Source organism: Dipodomys merriami, unplaced genomic scaffold (assembly GCF_024711535.1).
Source record: "Dipodomys merriami isolate MVZ:Mamm:240054 unplaced genomic scaffold, mDipMer1.0.p SCAF_30, whole genome shotgun sequence".
Taxonomy (NCBI): Eukaryota; Metazoa; Chordata; class Mammalia; order Rodentia; family Heteromyidae; genus Dipodomys; species Dipodomys merriami.
Window position 1 is genome coordinate 2,848,539 of NW_027204493.1, and position 15,820 is coordinate 2,864,358.

At 38.2% G+C, this 15,820-nt stretch overlaps 1 protein-coding gene across 3 annotated transcripts in view; it reads left to right on the top strand.

Moving 5' to 3' along the window:
* The window catches only part of Rai14 (retinoic acid induced 14), a 119,116-nt gene that overhangs the window by 92,651 nt on the left and 10,645 nt on the right, over window positions 1–15,820 (top strand). For 2 of the 3 annotated variants that reach the window (XM_070040994.1, XM_070040995.1), the window contains exons 5-13: window positions 2,736–2,800; window positions 6,800–6,857; window positions 7,651–7,721; window positions 8,858–8,964; window positions 9,823–10,001; window positions 10,300–10,328; window positions 11,070–11,156; window positions 12,140–12,226; window positions 14,715–14,769. In XM_070040994.1, the coding sequence (XP_069897095.1) occupies window positions 2,736–2,800; window positions 6,800–6,857; window positions 7,651–7,721; window positions 8,858–8,964; window positions 9,823–10,001; window positions 10,300–10,328; window positions 11,070–11,156; window positions 12,140–12,226; window positions 14,715–14,769 (738 nt within the window). The remainder of the gene's footprint in view (window positions 1–2,735; window positions 2,801–6,799; window positions 6,858–7,650; window positions 7,722–8,857; window positions 8,965–9,822; window positions 10,002–10,299; window positions 10,329–11,069; window positions 11,157–12,139; window positions 12,227–14,714; window positions 14,770–15,820) is intronic. The other variant, XM_070040997.1, reaches the window with a different exon arrangement.

Consider the following 15,820-nt stretch of genomic DNA (forward strand, 5'->3'; position numbering starts at 1 on the left):
TTCTGCTGGAGTGCACTTGAATTATGGTTGCCTTTTTTTTTTTGTCTGCCGGGAAATTACTTCCTGATATTCCAGACAGATCTATAACTATGTTAGAGCCAGACCCATGCACTATTTCCTTGCAGTGGGGTTCTGTCACTAATACAGTATCTGCTGTCCAGGAAAAATTTGCATTTGGAAAGACAGTTTTATTTTAATGTTAGCAATGAAAAACATTTCATTTTAGTGTAGTATTGTATCCAGGGAATAATTTGTCATTTTGATTTTTGAGATTATTTTAAATTACAAAAAAATACTTTCAGGCAGCAAAACGTCACAGAACTAGGGAATGAAAGAACTTTTGTTTCTCTAGAAACCAAGTACTTGCTTCCAGGTCTGACTAGAACACTGGAAGTGAAAGGAAAGTCTGTTCCTAAGTTATATCCATGTGCTACCACGTTAGCTTTGGAGAGCTATGCCTTTGTCAAATGGATTTTGTTTGTGTGGAACAGCTTTTGTTCACAGCATCATCCAAAGTTAATACACTGCATACACAACATAAACATTGTCCAAGTTACAATCAGGATGTATTCCAGAAGTTCATTTGTGAGGCATTTGTTTAAAATTCAGAATGTGCTTATCCTTAGACACAGTGGTATAAATGATGATTGGAGAGGCCAAGCTAGCCCACCAAAGCCTAGTTAATGCACAGTATGACTAGACTTAAACTTTTATGATTTAGTCATCCTGGAAGGGAGTGGGGGTTCTATAAGTAAAAGAGGGGAAGAGGAAGAAAAGATCTTTGTTTTTCTAATGCTGAGAGTCTCTTTTCGCTCATTTTTCCTTAATCTTCCCCAGCTCTTCTGGGAGATGTAGAGGGTTTTCTTCTCATTCTCCTCTCCCCTCACTCCCTACCACCCCGAAGCAGGGCAGTTTTTCTTACACGCTCTTAGCTTCTCAGTGTATCCGTCTCAGAATGAAAGGAAGACTCTTTTGGCCTTACACATGCTTTTGTGTAGCTCACCATGATCCTGTGACCCTCTGATCTTAAATATAGTATTTCCTAGCTGTATGATTCTATAATTAGTAAGTTTTTGTTAGTATTACAAAGTGAAGACTTAACTACAAAAGAGAATGGTATATTGAAACTGGGATATAATATAAAATAAGTTACTCCTCTCAACTAGGGTTCTGAACCAAATGTGATTTTGTTCCCAAAGGACATTTGATGATTTTTTTTTTTTTACAGTCCTGGGGCTTGAACTCAGGGCCTGGGCACTGTCCCTGGGCTTCTTTTGTTCTTTTGCGCAAGCCTAGAGTCTACCACTTGAGCCACAGCACCACTTCTGGCCTTTTCTGTGTATGTGGTACCGAAGAATTGAGCCCAGGGCTTCATACATGTTAGGCAAGCACTCTACCACTGAGCCACTTTACAGCCTGGTGATAAGATTTTATTTTTTTGGGGGGGGGGCAGGGGTCCGGTCGTGGGGCCTGAACTCTGGGCCTGGACGCTGTCCCTTAGCTCTTCAGCTCAAGGCTAGCACTCTACCACTTTATCCACAGTGCCACTTCCAGCTTTTTGCTTTTTGCTTATGTGGTGCGGAAGAATCAAACCCAGGTTCTCATGCATGCAAGGCAAGCGCTCTACCACTAAGCCACCTTCCCAGTCCCGAGATTTTGATTGTTATAACTAGACATCTACTGGAGAAGACATGTGGGAAGCTTTAACATCCTATAATTCACAGGATAGCCACTCAGCAATGACCCAGCTTAAAATATCAGTAGCCCTGAGGTTGAGAAACCATACTTGGAGCATGTCCCAAAGTAAGTGTTAACTTATTTACATTTAACCAAACTATCCCCAAGGTGACATGATAGTTTTGATTAAATGATTTGGGAAATGTAAGATTTTCCTAGGTATATTGGGTTGGCTCAGTTTAACTCAAAATTCACCAAAACTAGAATTTTTCATAGAGAGGCAAAGAAAGGCTTTGTTCAGAAGGCCATATATCAGTGGTATCCGAAGACAGAGAACAAGTGGAGACAGTGTAAACTTAGAGTAGTTGCAGGAGGCCCCAGCATGGGCATCTTCTACCCCTTCGGCTTCCGCTGAACCTTTCTTCCTTGCAAGTTCTGTAGGCCCAATTGTCAGTAGGGAAGTTGGGTAAAACAATAGGATTTCTTGTAGTTATCTGACCATAGAAATACCAGAGACTCATGTGGAGTCACAAAGGGAACTTTAACTATGGTTACTTGATTGCTGTGCTGCTGTTCTTCCTCGTGTTTTGAATATCTACAAACAGAGTGGTTTCCTTTTGGGGCTGGAGGGGTCAGAAATAGGGACAGAAGTATGTGGACTTCTGTATGTTCCCTACTATCTTGTGAGCTGGCAGTTGTGGGGCTCTTGGTCAGCAGTGTCTTAACAGTGGTGTGACTTGTAGCCAGGGGATGTTTGTCACACATGTTGACAGCTGAGAGCAGAACTGCCAGGCCTCATGTCCTGAGTCTACCACAAGTCTCACCCCCAGAGATTGCAGCCTCTGATTGTTCCCCTGGTGGGTAGGATTGCTGTCTTTTTGCTTTCCTTGCGCTAAGAAAACAAGACCTTGATCTCCACAAGAACAACTGCTATCTTTTCAAGTAGCAGTTTATTTTCTCATGGCTGTCTTTAGTGCAGAGCTCAGAAAGTGATGGGTCAAGTGGGAGAAGTATGGTCTTTTTTGAAACCCTGACCCTCTCGCTTTTATTCCATTTAGGACACAGCGCTTTACACCTTGCAGCCAAGAATGGTCATCCTGAATGCATCAAGAAACTCCTTCAGGTAAAGCAGTGGCAACTTAAATTTATACATGTGTTATTTTTAAAATTGGTAGCTTCATCTATAAAAGAAGAAATAACTCTCTCCACATACTTTAAAAAAAATACTATCCACATCCCGGGTTTGCTGAGTATCCTTATTACTAAAATGATACCCAAAGGCAAGATTATTTCCATATCAAGTCCATTGGCAGGAAAATCCTCATCAAAATTTGGAGTTAGGCCAGGCATGCTGGCCTGTAATCCTAGCTACTTGGAAGTCAGGGATGGGGGTTGGGGGGTGGTTTAATCACCGTTTGAGGCAGCCTGGACATAAAAATTCATTAGACTTTTAATCAGTGGCAGGGTGTGGTGGTGTATGCCTGTCATCCCAAGCAACATGGAGAAGCTCAAGTAGGAGGATTGGAGCCCAGGCCCACCTCGCATAAAATAACCAACATAAATAGAGCCTAAGGTGTGGCTCAAGTGGTAGAACTCCTGTCCAAATAAGCACAAGGCCCAAAGTTCAATCCCCAGCACTGCCCATTAATCTCCCCCTCCCCCAAAATTGGAGTGACACTTGAAATGACTCATGCCTGGCCAGAAGTTAGCAAAAAAAAGTTAGCAAAGCTCCTCTTTCAACAAATAAATTAGACAGGCTCATGTCTATAATTTTAGCTACACAGGAGGTATAGGTAGGAGGACTGTGTTTTGTCCTTTAGTAAAAATGTAAGACCCTATCTGAGGCATGGCTCAAGAGGCAGAGTGTTTACCTTGCACATGTGAGGCCCTGAGCTCAAAAATGAAAATATGAGTAACAGAGACACAGAGACACACACACAAATTAGTGCATGTCTTCCTAGTACTTTCCCTTCCCCCTCCCTTTATTTAATTTTTACTTCTTTTCTGAAGGACTTGTATCCTCTATGTAGTTAGCTTTTGCAGAATCTTTTCTCATTGTTGGAAAATCCATTCCACAGTGGATCTCCAGTGTGCTAGCATTTGCTTTCACAGTGGATCTCCAAGTGTGCTAGCATTTGCTTTCAGTAAATGCTTAATAGAAAGCAGCTCTTCCAGTGTAAAGTTTCAGCATTATTTCCTTGTATGCAACTTGATGAGCTTTTTTAATTTTACTTCTTGTTTCCTGTAAAAGTGCTTGGTTTTATTCTTCTTTATAATTTTGAATGAGCTCCCTGGTTTGATAAACTTGCCAGGAAGTTTATAATGATTCCCTCCTAAGGTAATGACTTCCCTAAATGTATAAAGATGCAGTTTTCATCATGACCCTCCATAGCCATGCTACAGTACTGTCCAGCTGTTGCCAGTCAAAATGCAAGCTGGCTGTTTTCAGGAACAGTACCCAAGCAATAAAGTCCATGTTTGGAGTACTGTCTGTTCTGTCAAGCTGTTGTCTTGGCCTTCGCCAGCACTGCTGGGGACCCAGCATCTTGTTTTCATTTGGCTTTTGAAAGCTGAATGCAGAAATGTGGTCACATTCTTTAGCTTGTCCCACTCCGTTGATCACAGCTTCATGTCTTGCATTACACGATGCACTGCCAGTTCCAAGAATGGTTAACCTTCACAGGTCTTCCAAGCAAAACGCAAGAAAAATAGATCACTGTCTATGATACTACATTCAGAGGCTTCTCAGTGAAGACAGTTAACACAGAGCTCCGCTTACCTGCTTCCTTCAGTCACAGACTTGGAATAAATACAAATCACTCCTTTCTTGCTCAAATAAGATGCAGTGCCATCTACACCCTCAGGTTTATCTCCATTTTTATTTGTTTGTTTGTTTGTTTGTTCTTCATTTTTGTGTGTGTGTTTTCAATCTCTATTCCCATCCTGGCTTAGCTGTTCAGACCTTGCATCTGGCTCTGATTTTAAGGAAGATTTAACCTGACAAGCCTGGAAGTCTTTGTGGGCTAGGACCAGATATTCTAGCCTCTAATGTAATTTTATATCTGGTTATGCAAATGGATTGGTTTTTCTCTGGAATCTTTGAAGCCTTTAAACAGTTCCTTGTGCTGTTCTAAAATTAGGCCAACGCTTGGTAAGTAGTAACTTGATCTCCATTCTTCTCACCACTAAAGGGCAGGCATTTCACTCTCAGGTAGCCTGTTCTTACCTCTCTGGCTTATAAGTTGTTGGAGCAAGTTCTTCTTTCTGGATAGTTGTTAAAAAGCTCTGTTTTTGATGTCTTCCCATTGGGATACTTACCCTGGGTGCCAGGCCTCTCTCTCCAGTCATCTGTTTTCCCTTTTGTCTGTGTAGCCTTCGCTGTCTGTAATGCAGCCCCACTGACTTCTGCTCTGTTCATCCTTCCACCCTCTGCCTTTACTGATCTCTTTGGACTCTTTAGGCCTTTGCTCTTTCTGACTGCTGGAGACAGAGCCTCTCTCTACTGCCTACCATTTTCAAGTTGTACCCACAAGGCAGTGAACACAAATGGAGCTTCGTGGAATTCCACAAATTCACACCGACTCTTCTCCTGAGTGCGTTAGTCCCACCAACCTTTTCATCACAGGTGTTTCCTTGTCACCATGCATGATTTTCAGAATTGAGTATATACTGGCCAATGGAGCACTGCATCTCACTATCCCTGGTGGAGTTCTGTGTCTCTAACAATGACTTAATTATACATTACAAATGGGACAGGACTAAGAAGGAAAACAGGGCTGAGAAGTGGCAGTGCAGGGAAGGCCAGATGGAGGAGGTAATATGTAAGCCATGATGCTAGCACAGCAAGTATCAAAGGGAACATTCCAGGCAGACAGAGGAGCATGTACAAAGGGTGTGGACCAGAAGCCAGTAGGATCATGCATAAATCATGCAAGGCAAGGCTGCTGCCCACAGGCAACATGTGTTACATTTGAAAAAGAATGTGGGCTCTGCTATTCACTGTGAGCTTCTTTGTGTCTCAGTTTCCTCATCTAAGAATAATAAAAGTATCTACATTGGATTGTTAGGAGACTGAAAGTAATTTTGGCACATGCTAGCTAATACACAATACTCACTGTTAAACTCCATGGTAGGGAGTCGGTTTAATTTGTAGATTTCAAGATGGTAGTTGAAGAGATACATAAGAAAGTTTCCAGGAAGAACAATGGAGAACCCTCTGAATTGAGGTCAGGAGTGAAGGAGAGGAAAGAAACAGACTTTTCAGGGCTCCTCTCCTCTCCCCTCCATTCTATCTCCTCTCCTCATCTTCTCTTCCTCTTCTCTTTTTTGTTGCTTGTCCTTTTTTAGGGGAGGGGTAAGGGGTGTTGGTACTGAGGCTTGAACTCAAAGCCTGGGCATTATTCCTTAGGTTTTTCATTCCAGGCTAGGGAGTGCTCTACCACTTGAGCTTCACTTTTGGCTTTTTGGTGGTTAATTGGAGATAAGAGTCTCGTGGACCTTCCTGCCATGATTGGGTCAACTTCTAACTATGATCTTCAGATCTCAGCCTCCCAAGAAGCTAGGAAGTACAGGCCATGGAAGCTCAGTATGTTTTTGTGGGTTTTTGGTTTTGGTTTTGGTTTTTTTTTCTGGTGCTGGTTTCTTGGCCTGAACTCAGCTTTGTAATCCTGCTTGGCTTTCTTGCTGACAGCTGGTGTTATCGTGCCTTGTCCAGTTAGCTAATTGGAGATGGATCTTGTAGACTTTTCTGCCTGGGCTGGTTTTGATCCATAATCCTCTAGGTCTTTGTCTTCTGAGTGGCTAGGATTTTAGGAATGATCCATATATAGCTGATTCTTGAGACATCCCAGAGCATCTTATTAACTAGGGTTTATCCAATAATGATGGACTCCTGAGATAAGGGAGGTATGGAAAGCCAAAACAGCCAATGGGTGACAGCTTGTTTGTCTCATGATTATTTATCCATGGGTCTCTTTCCCTCAAGAGCATAGCAGTTAGAACATAGCAGTTGGACTTAATTATGTGTATGTGTTTCCTGTTAAATTACTTCATACTTTGCAATAAAAAATGAATGAAATAGAATTTGTGCAGATACTTTAATATATGTGCTTTTGCCTTCTAGTCCAAATGCCCAGCTGAAAATGTTGATAGCTGTGGGAAAACCGCTTTACATTATGCAGGTAATTACCTTGCGTTCTCTCATTTATTTGTCTTCTTCGATGAGAAATGAATGTTTCATTTTCTTTATTCAAGCCATTCAATTTTCAGGAGTCTTTCTGGGGATGATTTCTGTCACTACCCTTAGATGTTCCCATTTTACTCCATTTATAAAACATGCAGAGTTTTATCAAGGAACATACCTACAATTCATTAATTGCCTGTAGGCAATCAGTAAAAGTTACCATGGTAATGTATTTAACTAGGACTGAGGGTATGGCTCATGGAGGGACATGTATTTTGCGTGCAAGAAGTCATACATACACATGCATACACACACACACACACACACACACACACACACATTTTAGCTGTCTTTGAAGTTTCTTTTTAAGGGTTAGTCAAAAGCACTTGTACATTCCAGATAATGTGTGATGCATTTGGGGCATCATGATGAACATGATAGGCCTCTTGCTTTGCTATCTGACACAAAACTCCAACAGACAAATGTTGACACTGCACTCTAGGACTTTGGTTACTAGTTGGGGAAAAGCTAAATCCTATGAAAAGCTAAGCCAAATGTTTGCCTGAAGGCAACTGGCAGCCAGTGGCTGTAGTTGTGAATAACACTGAAATTAAGCACTGTTTTCCAGTGCCTTGTACTTAGCCTTGCTAGTGCTGTTTCTTTTCAGTGCATCTTCAGTGAGTGTATGCTGTGTGGGCAGGCTATGAACTTTTCCTTCCTAAAACTGTGTGATGCCCTGGTTGTGACAAAAGCTTTGTTGACTGGAGTGGTGTTTGTGTTTCCTTTCTCAGCGGCGCAGGGCTGCCTTCAGGCTGTGCAGGTCCTCTGTGAGCACAAGAGCCCTATAAACCTCAAGGACTTGGTAAGTGGTAGGTGGGCACTAGAAGGAGAAATGGACACTGAGCACTGTAGAGAACTTAGGAGAGTTGCTAAGACTTTAGCAACCTAAGTAACTGGCAAAATTCCTAGATTCTCTTTCTGTCACATGGTTTCATGTATTATTAATCCTCATTGGTCACTAAAACATTTTATAGTAGGAACTTCTTATACATTTCTAATGACATGTATTCTGTCATCAACCATGATAGGAATAAAACCTCTTGATTTGTAAAAATAAATAAGTGTAAATAGAAAATCTGTTGTTTTCCTTCTATACCCCATGTGATAATCTTGAATATTTTCTGGTTAATCTTGGATATTTTCAGGGTCCAGGTGCTGTCCCTGAACTCTTTCAGTAAGGCTATTGCTCTGCCTTCAGTAACAGTGCCACTTCTGGTTTTCTGGTAGTTAATTGGAGATGAATTTCACAGACCTTCTTGCTGGGCTAGCTTTGAACCTCTAGCTCCTGAGTAGCTAGGATTATAGGCATGAGCCACCAGCGCCTGGCTAGAAATTCTTACCTTTATGTTCTTCCAAGTACTCTCTCATTAAATATTCTGTATTTGACAGTTTATATTCTTAATCTACCTGACATTTTGTATGTCAGGATCTAATTTTCATTCCCCCCAAAGAGATTTTTAACTGTCATGTTCTGTTGAATCAATTAATTTCTTTGTATCCATTTCTTTATCATGACTTGTGTTACTAATAGACTCTTATAGTATGTTTTAATATCTAGTACGATTATGAAAAGGTATGTGTGCATCCTGGAAAGAGAAGGGTAGAATGGTGTGATGAGTCCATTATTTCCAGCATGTTGTCTTAGTACACATGATATACTTGCCTTCAGCCTGGACATACTTTCTCCTTAACTATTCAGATTTTGTGAGGGCTAAAGAAGCAAACAGCCTAAGAGGCTGAGACTTGTAGGGAAAGATAAACTTGTAGGAAAAGTAAAGAGTTGTGCTAAGATGTAATAGTGGCTCTAAGGAACACAGTGTATAATGATAAGTTAAATCTAAGACCAGCAGTGTACGATGGATAGCAGGAGGATGTGGAAAGAACTGGCCTTTGTAATTGGTATTGGAGTTAAAATCTAAATGTGGACTTGTCTCCTAGGATGGGAATATACCACTGCTTCTTGCAGTACAAAATGGCCACAGTGAAGTCTGTCGTTTTCTCCTGGATCATGGAGCAGATGTCAATTCCAGGGACAAAAATGGAAGGTACTCAAGTAGACAGAAATCGTATCACCTCAGAGACTCATATTCTATTTTCTGTCTTATCACAGCTGTATTTTGGATGATATCAAGTATTTTCAACCTTTCTCCTTTTTAATTTTCTACCTTTTATTAGTAATCAAGTTTGTTTCAACTTAAAAGCAATTTCTGCCAAACCTCTATGACATCATGTTTGAATGACTCTGATAGTACTCTTGAATAGTGCAGTGAGGGGCTGGGAAGGTCACTCAGTGGTAGAGTGCTTGCCTTGCATGCATGAGGCCCTGGGTTCGATTCCTCAGCACCATATAAGCAGAAAAAGCCGGAAGTGGGTGCTGTGGCCCAAGTGGTAGAGCACTAGCCTTGAGCTGAAGAGCTGAGGGACAGCGTCCAGGCCAGAGTTCAGGCCCCAAGACTGACCCCCCTCCCCCCCAAAAAAATAGTGCAGTGAGTGAACCACTTCCCATGACTCTCATGCAAACCAAAATAGAAATGAACTATTGGTTTCTTTTAAAAAATGTCTTAACAATGTTTAAGCTCTTTAAAATACTTGAGGAGAAAGAAGGTTTAAGATGTGTGCCAGTTACAAGAAGATCCATCATTCTATATCAAATATTTTGGAAGATTGTGTCTATGTAATTGTTATGATTCAATATTTTGATATAACTTGAAGCTTTAAAAGCAGCAGCCACTACTTTCTTCTTGATGGCATTTCATTTTGAATTCTTGGGAAGATTAAATGTAGTAAAGGTTTAACTGCACTTAATCTGATTTTTTTTCCCATCTCTAGGCAAATGATTTCCTAGGAAAGAGTTTTCATAGTGGGTTTTCAGTACTGATTCTTATGTCTTCTTTTTTCTTTAGGACTGCTCTCATGCTGGCTTGTGAGATTGGCAGCTCACACACTGTGGATGCCTTAATTAAAAAGGGTGCAGACCTAAACCTTGCAGATTCTCTTGGACACAATGCCTTACATTATTCCAAACTCTCAGAAAATGCAGGAATTCAAAGCCTTCTATTATCAAAAATCTCTCAGGATGCTGGTATGTGAAAGAAAATAGCCAGTGTTGTTTTAAATTTTTATGCACTCCATTTTCCCCAAAGGATAAAGGAATGTATGCAATATGATATGCTTTATTATTCTTTTAGACATATCCTTGAGGAAAAATGAAGTGTTAAGTGGGGTGTGTGTATGTGTGTGTGTGTGTGTGTGTGTGTGTGTGTGTGTGTGTGTGTGTGTGTGTGTGTCCATGTCCCTGTATCCCTGTGTCCACCCAAAGTAGATAAGAGATATGAGTCATAATGGTTCTTATAGTTCTTTTGTCACTTTTTCTTCTTTAGATTTAAAGACCCCAGTGAAACCAAAGCAGGTATTTATGTTAGGGGATGGTGATTGTTTGTTTGTTTTAATTTTTTGTTGTGGGAATTTGAAAATGTTCAGATCTAACTGTATTTCATTAGTAACATGATACATGTACTAATGTCAAAAAACTTAGACTCAAATATCCTTGGCATACATAATCCATAGTTATAAGGCGACAAATATTTTCTTAATGATTTATTTCCAAAGCATGTAACTAGAAACTTACTACTTATATATTTTTATCCTTTTCTGAAATATACTAATAATTCCTACCTGTGTGAAAAACATTTGATGAGATTTAAACTCTGAGATTGAATAACAATATTTTAATTACTGGTAATATCACAAAGACGACAGACCTGTAACCATAAAAATTTTATCTAGGAAATGGGCTTCCCTTTTAGGTTTATATTTTTTAAAGGAATAAACTGCATTGTATTAAGATGGAAAGCTGAATATATTCTAAGTTATGATAGACCTCTCCTTATGCTCTACTTTCCTAGTCCTCTATATCTACTTAATCTGATTTTATCCTATTTATTTTATCTTCTTGCTATGAAAATATGGGCTGCTAAGAGAGAGTGTAGAGCATGCATATTATTTTTTTGTTGGTAACAGATTTCAGGTTTTCATGAAGTAAAAAATGCATGAACTGTTGAGGTTTTTCTCATTTGTTTGATGAAGCTACTTGCTGAGACTTTACTAACCTAACTAACCCACCTCCGTTCTTGGACTGTATAACTTTCAGCATGATCAAGTCTCTAAAATAAGCTCAGAAAGAAGTGGAACTCCAAAAAAACGCAAAGCTCCACCACCTCCTATCAGTCCTACCCAGGTAAAAACAAAAGCAAGCTAACGATCAACCGGCATATAACAAGGCTGTCGTTTTGTGTTTAAGCCAAAACAAAATGTTTTCAACTGGCCCTTCAGTACACACTTAAAATTTCCTGTAATACTTTTAAATTATAAATGGTGGGGTTGGGGATGCAGTTCAATGGTAGAACGCTTGCCTAGCAATGTAAGAGGCCCAGGAATAGATCTCAGGCACTACAAACAAACAAAAAAGCAAATTTACAAATTGCATTAGAATTTTATTAGGATGGAAATAATGTGTGTGTGTTTATTCTCTTCTAAAACCGTAGAATCGTGCAATTTATATATTTTAAAGCCTCATGGAAATATCTCAAGATCTTAAGACAGGCATGCTTCCCTTAAGTAATAAGCTCAGGACCAGTATTAGGTCCTCATATTAACAGTTCTAGTAAGGGGCTGGAGGAGGGAGAGGAGAGGTAGTTAAGATGAAAATATACTTTAGTTGGTTATTTAAAACATGGCTAAAATGTATTTGCCTCTCTAATTACATTTATGATCAGCTAGTAGTAAAACTAGTTTTTACTTCTGAGCTTGTAGTAGAAAAGAAAACTCAGAAATATAAGGTAGCAAGTTTAAACAGATTAGGATTTATTTTTATGAAAAGCATAGGTCATAGGGAAAGAATCCATTTTTAAATAGTAGACAGGAATGTCTCATCTGATAATTTTAAGAACATGTTAAATATTCTCAACCTGCAAGAGAAATTTTATAGATTTAAAAATCGTTAATATAGGAATAAGTTTACTTAGTTATACTCTGCAAACTTTCAAAAATATTTGAAGTAGCTGGAAAGACTTGAAGATGTTTACCCAGAATTTATTAAGCAAAGAACACTTACTGTTAGTTTAACAGCAAAGTTCATACTGTTGGTTTGTCAGCCGTGGAAAGTAAAAGTTTGAAATTAGGTTCTTAACTAGCAATTTCATTTTGTTTTTGTTTTTTAAGTTGAGTGATGTGTCTTCTCCAAGATCAATAACTTCCACGCCACTTTCGGGAAAAGAATCAGTGTTTTTTACTGAAGTGCCATTCAAGGTATTTCTTTTCTGTGTTTAGTTTTGTTACTGTATTTTAAGATTTGTAATAGGCTTGCTTAGAATTGCATAAAGCTGGAGAAATGCATACTTCCAAATCATTGGTTTATAACCTTTCCACCATGAAGGACTCTTGGATTATTTTTCCTGGTATGGGTACCATGAAACAATAGTATAGAAAAGAAGTCATACTTACTAACAAGAATTGGCTGCCTTTTCATACAAAGAGACAAACACCATTTAGATGGAATCTAAAATACTTGAACTCATAGAAGCAGAGAGTAGAATGTCTCACTCTAGGGGTAGGAGTGGAAAGGTATGAGCCAAGTAAAAGAAATACCTCAAGGAATAAATTCAAAAAGCATATTGTAAACATAGTCACTAGTTTATAACAATGTGTTGTATTTTTCAATTTATTTCAAGTACATTTTAAGTGGTCTACTCACAGAAAATGATAATTGTCTGAGATAAAAACTAAGCTCAGGGGGCTGGGAAGGTGGCTCAGTGGTAGAGCGCTTGCCTTGCATGCCTGAGGCCCTGGGTTCGATTCCTCAGCACCACATAAGCAAAAAGAAAAAAAGCCGGAAGTGGCACTGTGACTCAAGTGGTAGAGTGCTAACCTTGAGCTGAAGAGCTGAGGGACAGCGCCCAGGCCCGGACCCAAAAAAAAAAAAACTAAACTCAGTTTAGCCATTGTACCTTATGTATGTATTTCAGAACATCATGATATACATAATATATACAATTTTATAGATATAAGATATAGCCATATAATGGAATATTTCTCAGCTATAAAAGGGAATGAATGAACTGTGTGAAGTACAGGCATCATCATGGAAGTATCTGAAAATCATATGAAGAATAAAACAAGACAGCTGCAAAAATTTCCTTGTAAGACATTCCCCTACAGCAACTTTAGAAAAGGAGAACAATGGAAAACCACTCAAATGTATGCTGTAGAACATTGTCTGGAGATTCTGATTATGTACTAAAGTGACAAAAAGAAAAAAAAATCAAAATTAAAAAATCAAAATCACTAGAAACAAAAAAAACTACTGACATGTGACATGATTATTTGTGTAGAAAATTCTAAGAAAGCAGCCACCATGGTAAGAATAAATTGATTTAGGATGATAGAAGGACACAGGGTCAATACAGAAGTATAAAATTAAATATGAAAAAATATGCCATTCAAAAATAAAAACAAGAAGCCTAAGTATTGATTGGAGAAATGTATGTACAATCTTTAGCCTGAAATTGACAAAATATCAATAATAAAAATTATAGAGGATGTTAATATTTTAAAAAAGAGAAAGAAAAGGAGAACAATTGCTGTCTGTTACTGGGGAGTCAAGGGCAGGGGCTGACTATAACAAGGCAGGAGGAAATGCATTTTCCTGAATATAGTCTGTATCTGGATTACAGGGCCCCCTACGGATATGCATGTGTCAGAACCTTTAAACTAAAGCTGGGATATAGTTCAATGGCAAAGAGCTTGTCTAGCACCCGCAACATCCTTGGTTCGATTACCAGTACAAAAAAAAAAACCTCCAAATAGCAAATTTAGAACAGTTTATTGACTTGGGGGAAAAAAACTAAGTACTTGGAAAAATAAGAAAGAATAAAGGGCAATTTTTTGTAAAGATAAGCATGTGCCAAACTAAGCTGCTTAATTTCTAACATTAAGGCTTTTACAAAAGTTCCTTTCAGCACAGTGATCTCTTATCATTGTTTGTGGCTCATCTAGATGAAACCCAGTCATTTCTGCCAAGTTATGTTGTAAAATGAGAATCTTGAAATGAGGGTCTGCCTTTGAAGTTCTAAGGTTTCTTTTTGTAACATTAACAGATATTCATGGACAGAGGTAAGCTGTAGAGATAGGAGATAGATATGCAGGGTTAGAGGAATGATTTGGAAGATCAGTTGTCAATCTAAGACCACCCAAATTTTTATTCGCTTATAAAATTGTAGTTACCTTCCTCCCATACAGGACTTATTTATTACCATTTCTCTTAGAAAAATTAGTAACAATATATTAACAGAAGATAATTCTAAAAATAATGAAGCTAAAAATAGCCACTTTATATTTTTAAATGTATGGGCCAGATAAATAGAACTGTCTGAGTTCATTATCAAAGTTATTTTCTTCCTCAGATTTAGGATCAGTAAAGGAGCCTGTTATATAAGATTGTTATAATTTAAATATATTTGTACTGTACTCCCTAAATGACATTTCTGAAACATTCTGAAACATTCCTGAAGCATTTACTATTGTCTGCAGCTTCTGAGGGTTCAGAAATTATATCTTAGTAGGTAATTTTCACTTTAGTTCATTTTTGCTTTTAAATGTCTTTTTGCTTTGGAACTTTCTTGTTGTTTTTCTAATAGCTCTGCGGGCTTTAAACTCAAAGAGAAAAATCTGTTTGATGTTTTGGTGTAATCTTCTGCATATAGAAGCATTCTTTTAAGTCATTTTTGTGTTTCTGCAGGCTGAGATTAGTTCTATCCAAGAAAACAAAGAAAGACTCAGTGACAGTACTACAGGTAAGATAAAGAAGAATCTGATTTTGTTCCTTGGATCATACTGTGTTTACACTATGTCCATAGAACAAGAAGAACAGAGGCCCGCCCGGTCCTCTAAGCAGGGAGCTGGTCAGACCCAGCCTGCCACTTGTCAGAGCAACCAATGGACAAGCAGCACTGTACTGTAAAGATCTTAACGTGGACTTTAAAGTGTGTCTGAGTTTAGATGTAAAAAAATAATAATAATACATTTCTATATTCATTTTTCTGTAAGTAAATGTTAGCATTTCCTTTTTATAAAGATTGACAAAAAATATAATACTTATAATAAGACCAGGGAAACAATTCACAAACAATTTCTGATAACCTTACTGTTTTGCAGATATGTTGAAATGACATTCATAATATCTCCACTGGCATTGATTGGACCTGCATTTTTATTTTGATATTTATCTTGATATCTTTAGACTACCATAGCCTGTGTATTTTATGCATTTAAAAATGACTGTTCTGAGCAGCATCTACATGCTTTAAACTGTCACTAGCAGCAGATAGTGATAAGAAACAAATCATAGCAGAAAAATAAAAAGAACCTGCACCTTGGTCTAAACAAGGTCTAACCATGCCATCACAGTCTAATTGAGATAAAAGTTTACGCAAAGATAGTGTTTGTGAAACCATAGACAATCATATTGTCTTTACCAAAACCAAAATCAGGTTTGATTCATTCTATCTTCTGAAAGTTTCTAAGATCCATGAGTTCAAGGTCAGCCTAGGCTACATAGAAAGTCCAGATCTCAATTAAAAGAAAAAAAAAGTTTAGAAAGAAAAAGGACCCTCTTAAAGAACAGATTTCTAGTGATATATTATATTTCTAAGAATGTAGTACTGTAGTCTGTAGACTACACTCTGAATAATACAGATCTAATTATTTTTTCTGTTAATTTTTTATTTTCTCAGCCATTTAACATAGATATGAAAACGTCAATCTTATTTTGGATTAATGTAAAACACTTTTTTTTTTTTTTACAGAATAGCTTGCTTCTGATATAAGGCACTGTAACAAGCTATT